The following is a 7500-nucleotide window of genomic DNA, read 5'->3' on the forward strand; positions in this document are numbered from 1 at the left end:
ACTGCTGCTGCTGCCTCATATGATGGCTTCCTGAAGTCATTACCTAAGGGACAAGCCATTTTCCCTCTCATTTTTAGTACATCACTTTTTTACTAACACTGACTCACTTTAACTTCACCTTTCCTATCCATTCTTTGCTCTTAAAACTGACTCGAGGCCTTTATTCCATTCACTTCCGATCATCGTCCCTTTGCCTTCCTCAGGACGCCTAAAGGAGTCAGCCCCGAGTCGTGTGGTCATCCTTTCCTCGCTTTATCACGAGTATGTCAAGAACTTGGACTTGAAGGATCTTAACTTTGTCGGCGAGTCGTATACTATGATCGAGGCGTACAACAAGAGCAAGCTGTGTAACGTGTTGTTTGCCCGGGAGTTGGCTGGCAGGACGGCAGGCACGGGTGAGTGACGCTGGCTGGTCAAGATTTGGTAATTGTGAGAACTTATTTCTCCAAAGATGATTCATTTTGCTAGTTTACGAAGTTTGTTTGCTCAGGAGAGAGAGAGAGAGAGAGAGAGAGAGAGAGAGAGAGAGAGAGAGAGAGAGAGAGAGAGAGTTTTCTTAGGACCATAAAAGAATTTTCCATTAGAATAATTATTTTTCCCTATCTTTAAAGTCTCACAGTTACATAATATCAATTTTTCTATTCAAGACGCCCAGTATTTCGTAAGAGAGGCGGATGGAGTCGTAAATATGGTTTCCTTTTACTTTTATCATAACAGCACGTGTTTCACATTTCAGCGTTAACTCGTGGCCGATGAAAAAATGTCCACACAATAGTCTTGCTTCAATACATACACAGATCTCACAGTATTGTAACATAGCGGCGTCAATGAATCATAATATGAATGAACATGCAGTCGTGTACACAACAGTTGCTAATACTCTCTCTGGTTTTCCTCCTCCTCTGTATGTGTTATAATTTGGCATAGGCAGCGTATCATAAAGGAAAATGTGGGTGTTTGGTTGCAGGTGTGACCTCTAACAGCCTTCACCCAGGCATCGTGACCACCAGCATCCTCGACAGCGTGCCCTATACACTCCCAGGCTTCATCCTCCGCAAACTGAGTACCTTCATCATCAAGGTGAGGCAAGGGGAACTTTACGTTTTTTTTTTTTTTTTTTTGTTTCCTGTTGTGTAGCATTGAATGGCGGTGGACGATGCAGCTAAAACAGATTATGATTTTAACTTCTTATCTCACAGCAAGAAAACTTTCCTAAGGACAGTAATGTCACAACAGTGTTCACCATGATGCAGCACTTCAGCTTGCGTGATATAGTGAATTATTTTTAAAAACATTTACATCAATCCAGTGCAGCATAAATCTCATGTAACTTTCATAATGTGTCAGCAGTTTATTTCTTGATTCATAGCTTAATAAATAAATAAACACTAATATAAACTTCTTATTTTTACATGCATGGCGTGGCGTGACACTGTATAGTAGGTGGCTGAACCACTGGAGGGATGCAGATCTTTGGCTGTCGAGAACTAAACACTTTAGAATGTGACTTAGACTATAGCTTGAACAATGAACATGATGTGACATATATGCTGTACATCTTCATCTCTCTCTCTCTCTCTCTCTCTCTCTCTCTCTCTCTCTCTCTCTCTCTCTCTCTCTCTCTCTCTCTCCTTATATTATTTCCCTTTCTCATTCCAGGACTCAGTTTCCGGCGCTCAGACCACCAACCACTTAGCGGTATCGGAGGAAGTGGAGGGGGTGAGTGGCCGCTACTTCGTTGATTGCAAGGTAACGTGACCCCTACGGCTGCATCCACATGGAATTCTTGCTAGTCTGGCTTTAGTGTTACAATGTTCATAGTTTCAGTTTGAGAACAAGCTGTACAATGAAAAAAAAAGAAACATTGTAGTCAACTAAAAATAAATCAAACTGAGGAAGTGAACAGTGATAGTGAAAAAATATAGTGATAGACTCCTTATGTGATATTTTCTTTTATAATGGTTACTCATCTAGATATGTTTGATATGTATGTACAACACTGACAAAGTAGCTAACGTACCTCAATAACCGTATTTCCTATCAGACATATCAAATAGTAGTTTGTGTAAGTGGTGGTGGTAGTGGTACTTCATTCAGTAGGTGTGATGACTATGCCTCCTTTTCAACATTAGTATTTCAGATAGAAACCAACATTTAGTATTCCAGATACGAGCCAATTGATAAAGAAATGTTTTTTTTTTTCATATCTTATTATTTTCTTATTTTAAACATCTCACTGAGTAGACAGTTTAAAACAGTTCACTCACTGATTAATATTCACAAATCAAAGCATGAAGTCTGTATTGGTTCAACGTGATTTAATCTGCCTTTTAGGAGACAATGCCATCGGAACTGGCGTGCCGCAAGGACTTGGCCGCTGGTCTGTGGGAGGCGAGCGTGAAGGCGGTAGGGCTCAAAGAAACCGAGATCTACTGCTGACCTTCCAGCCTCTGCCAGTCACCATCCAGCACAGAGTCATGACACACCTCCCATGTCTCTTACTCCACGCCACCTGATCCTCCTCTAATGGCGATGTTTGAAAGACTGCCTCTGTCCCTTCTGTCCTTCACATGATACGAACGACCCTCGTCCACATGACCTAAGCTGCAGGAAACTTGCATAGTGTTTACGCCTTTTAATGTTATAGTGTCGATCCCTTGATTAGTGGAGCATTTTGATTGTTATGTCTTTCCTGTTAATGTTGAATAAAGATACTGATCCTCTGTATGGCCTTCATTTACTTTAGACCATAATCCTCGGAAAGCTTATAGCCCTGACTGAGATAATTTTGTCACCATTACTGTTCACGTGCTCGACCCTTCCTTGCGCAAGCTATCCTTCACATTCCTGTCCAAGCTTTCCTTCCCATTCCCTGTCCAAGCTTCTCTTTCCCCCTTCCTTAGTCAAGCTTTCCTTCCCTCTCTTGGTCAAGCTTTTCTTCCCTTCCTGGTCAAGCTTTTCTTCCTCTTCCCTGGTTAAGCTTTTCTTCCCCTTCCCCGCCAAGCTTTTCTTCCCCTTCCCTGGCCAAGCTTTTCTTTTCCCCTTCATTAGTCAACCTTTTCTTCCCCTTCCCTGGTCAAACTTTTCTTCCCCCTTCATTAGTCAAACTTTCCTTCCCCTTCCCTGGCTAAGCTTTTCTTCCCCTTTCTTGGTCAAGCTTTTCTTTTCACCTTCCATAGTCAAGCTATTCTTTCCCTTCCTGGTCAAGCTTTCCTTCCTCTTTCATGGTCAATTACTTTTTTTCCTTTTATCAACATTGGCATTTATTCATTAATAAATAAAGGTATAAATTCCACAAGAAACCATCCATTGGCGATCTCTTATGTTCTTTTTCTGTATCTCGGTCTTCTTTTCTTCTGTATTTAGAGGAAGACTTTGACCTTTGATATATAAACAAGTTCTGATAGGTTATGACAAAGATCTTCAATTTCAAAGAGTCAAAGTTTTTTTTTTTTTTTATCTTTGCGCCAATCTCTTCAGTTTCGTTTCTGGTTGCTCTATGGTAACAGTTTGTACATGGTCAATGTTCTCCTAAGCCTATCAACAGTAGCGTTTCACAAGGGTCCATTCAATTGCCCATCCTTATCTTAATATTCATAAATCATCGCATCAAACATTTTGTCCTATCGATTTTTATGGTGGTAAATGTACCATGCATACCTCAAGTCCTTTGCTTGGTGATTCACTTCAGTATGATTGGAAGAGTTCACGGAGAGAAACCCAAGGACGCCGAGCCATTCTATTAGTTGAGGTCAGAGACGTTTCTAATGGGACTAACAATGAACTTTGAGTTTTATTTGTCGAAGAATGTACCTAATTATTTATCTCTGTAGACCGTGAATACTCAACAGAGCCAACGGCTGATGGCTAAACAAAGATGTCTAACAGGCAACGATGAACAAGCGTTGAAACTCAAAAGATTGCCCACGACGCCTCTGTTGTGTTTACTTTGAAAGGTTTCTTTGAAAATGCATGAGTGAATGAAATTTTGAGATATGAATCACATGATACAAATGACGGGGCAGATAATTTGTTGATGCGAGTAATTTCAGAAACAGCACTCTCTACAAAGTGAAGACTATTATGTTGCTGCCAGTATCCAAGAAGTTTTTAAAAGATATCAAAATATAATAAGTCTTGAAGTTTCCTACCTGATGAAAGAGTTCAAGTCATAGATAAGAAGGAAAAATTGCAACAGGCAGCACACTCCAAAGATTGCCAGTGAAAGGGATGAAATTCCAAGATAGTGGTAAACCCTTGCAAAGTAGGTATAAGAGGGAGTATAAAAGGATTGTGCAACAGGGGCGCCTCAGGAAAGAAGGACTGTAGTAAAGGAGATTAGAAGACCAACACGCGTGAAAAAGCGACATAAGATAACGAAAGATGTAACAATACGGCGAAGAGAGAAATATTGAAGACAGTCAGTTAGTGGAGAAAACATGACAAGACCAAATAACTTTAATTCCATACTATTCAAAAGAAAAGAATGAGTGAAATACATCACCAAAGTTTTGAGCAATATCAAGTTTGAGTCTAAAGAGGCTTCATGAGCATTACAAGGAAAGGTCACATAATACTGATTGGACACACATGACACGTATAGAGTGAAAAAAAGCCCTCCAAAAGTCCTAACAATAGAGTGGCTGATATGATAAGATAAAGTTGAATATGAATTACTCAACATAAGCGTATCTCAGTTGTGAACAAGCTCTGAGGGTTCAACAGGTGACCTAGGGGAGTCTGTCAGCATTAGAAGCAGCATCAAGGGAGCACGAGCTTCAGTCAACACTTGCCAAGCATCATATCAACAGGTTATCCTTTATAGGATGAGCTTGTAAGGCAGGACAAAACTTCATTGCTTCAAAAATTCAATTACTTTATCTGTTTACCTAAGACAATCCTCCTCAATGCCACTCCATTTTACCCTATACGTTGAAAATAAGCTGACTGTTCATAGATAAGAAAATAAGTAACTAAGTACATGAGTATAGATAAATAAATTAACTAATGAAAAAATAAAATTTCACATTTCTTCGATAGTCATAATGCAGACAGGATTTCCGTTTGGGGTAAACGGGAACCTATAAAAGTGTCCAAGGGTTAAAGAGAAACAAAAATGTTGACAACCACAGAGCGTGATGGAGAGACGCGGCATCCAGCTTTGTACTGAGGCTGATCATAAGATAGATCAACATCTGGTGTGATCATAGAGGAAGTAGTAAGGAAAAGAAAGGGTTGTCAGCCTGTGACATCCGTGTTTTGGTGAGAAATAGATGAGGTTTAATAGAGAAGAGGTGATGTTCTACATACACCGCTTTGAAGCTATGCCATTCTTCGAGTGCTTTAAAGTTACCTGCATGTCACCATGATACCCAGGTTTTAGGTGGTTACACCAAAGATGCGCTTGGGTGGTGATATGGGCCTTAATATACTCTTCAAGTATGCCTACTGGCGCTATAGGCCGTAACATAAAGAGAAAAAAAATACTGTATAAGTTCTTAAGGGCATGTGACCCTCACTAGATGTTGTTAGTTTAATACTTATTTTTAAAATATCACACGAGTATGGGTGAGAAGTAAGAGAGTTTTGATATGTGATACGTTCTCAAGGCCTGCCATGATGTAATGTGAGAGTGAAATGATTTTTATCTCGTGTTTATCAGTGTGTTCGTGATCGTCATCCTGGGTGCACGTCCGCTCCTCGCTTCAAGCCTTGACCAAACGGTGAGATTGTGATGAAATTACTATGTATTTATCTTAAACCTACAGAGTCAGAGACAGACAAAACCTCTTCCTTCTTCGACAGCTGTTGCAGAACATTTCATAAGTTTTTGACTCTGGTTATTATAAAGATAGCAACTATTGCCTTAATTAAGGGTAAAAAGAAGAGTTAGTGATTATTAGTAATTCCCTCAATTCCACCTATGTTGGGACAACCCGACTATCCCGTTCTGTCTATCAAAAATAAGCGGGAACTACATTGACCCTGACACTCACCCAAGTAACTCCCAGCTAACACGCAACCACAGAAAGCATAGCTAGTACTGTAATAATAAATAACTGATAACTTAGCTGTTGTTCGGGGCAGTTGGAGTTGGCGGTGAGTAGGAGTCACTGGTGGTTCAGGACTGAGGTTGCTTGCTGAAGGCAGTTTCCTTAAGGTTGTCCCTGGCTCCATGTTTCAAACTTTGTTTGCTTGTTTTATTCTAAACTTAGTGGATGTATACGTAGAGAGGCGAAAACACGTCTTAAGGACTGCAGTTATGTTGGCCCGTTGTTGGTGACTGGTGAATGAGGCAACCAGACTCGCTGCCTCTTCAGTTCAGCTTGCCTCGTCTGAATATAAACCCTTCGTATTCCTTTCACTTTCTGCTTACCTTTGTTTAATTCAGTATCTGACCCTTTGTTCAAAATGCATTGATACCATACGTGATACAAAAGGAAACTTCTACACACGGTTCTCTGCTGGATCTGTGTGAATGTGTCGGTATGATTCAATGTAACAACATGTTTTTTTCTTTTCACTAACACAAATAGATTGAGTGGACGACACACTGATTCGTCACTGATAAGTGTGTATCCATCTTAATGGTTAGACTCTTCGAAGAGGAGTACAAGATCCTGCTTTCTTTCTGTTACTAATGTCATCCAGCATACCATGGTATAAGTCTTATTTGACTCAACAACTCGCCATATAGCATACGCAAAACGCTTTCCAGAAACAGGCCAGCAGTACTGCCTGTGTGCGCCTGTTATTTTACCTAAGATGACCGATATTTTTAAGCTCCGTCATAAAGATAATAAAAGAACATATAGCTACTCTTTCTACTTTCTGCTATAAGCGTTACAGTGTACAGTTGTGTTTGTGTGTTCCAGGACAACCATGTGGCTGGAGGTCCTGGCAGCGCTGGTGGTGGTGGTGATGAGTGTGAGGTTCTGGTACACGTACACGTCGGGTCACTGCACCAGCACCAGGTCCATGGCGGGCAAGACGGTCATTATCACCGGCGCCACGGCAGGTGAGGCCCGGACACACTGTAGGGCAGGCAGGTGGAGAGGAGGCACAGACCCATGGTATGATGGTATCTGTGGTGTAGTTTTGTTTTACACACACACACACACACACACACACACACACACACACACACACCAGCTAATGTCTGTATCAACTGTCACCAGGAATTGGGAAGGAGACTGCTCGTGACCTGTTCCAACGCGGTGCCCGAGTCATCATCGCCTGCAGGAACTTGGAGAAAGGACGCAAAGTGGCAGGTAAGATACCGGAACCATATACTGAACTTTTTTTTATATCTTTTTTTTTCAAATAGGAAAGGCGCCAACAAATATAAAGAATAAAAGAAAAAAAATACAATAGAATACGTCCACTGAGGTGTCTTGCCATACAGAGACAAAAACGTCAGCCAGGGAATAAAAAAAAAAGTGAGTTCTAATCCCTCAAGCTACTGCCCTATTCTTCTAAATTACTGCCTTTCTAAGTTTT

The 7500-nt window shown here is 40.8% G+C and overlaps 1 protein-coding gene across 1 annotated transcript in view; it reads left to right on the top strand.

Moving 5' to 3' along the window:
* Window positions 1–7500, top strand: part of LOC123517406 — a 25300-nt gene that overhangs the window by 9833 nt on the left and 7967 nt on the right. Inside the window, exons 6-13 of the mRNA XM_045277419.1 lie at window positions 204–395; window positions 968–1080; window positions 1660–1749; window positions 2335–2437; window positions 4726–4834; window positions 5673–5723; window positions 6876–7018; window positions 7179–7271. Of these exons, the coding sequence (XP_045133354.1) occupies window positions 204–395; window positions 968–1080; window positions 1660–1749; window positions 2335–2437; window positions 4726–4834; window positions 5673–5723; window positions 6876–7018; window positions 7179–7271 (894 nt within the window). The remainder of the gene's footprint in view (window positions 1–203; window positions 396–967; window positions 1081–1659; window positions 1750–2334; window positions 2438–4725; window positions 4835–5672; window positions 5724–6875; window positions 7019–7178; window positions 7272–7500) is intronic.

This window comes from Portunus trituberculatus, chromosome 42 (assembly GCF_017591435.1).
Source record: "Portunus trituberculatus isolate SZX2019 chromosome 42, ASM1759143v1, whole genome shotgun sequence".
NCBI classification, from domain to species: Eukaryota; Metazoa; Arthropoda; class Malacostraca; order Decapoda; family Portunidae; genus Portunus; species Portunus trituberculatus.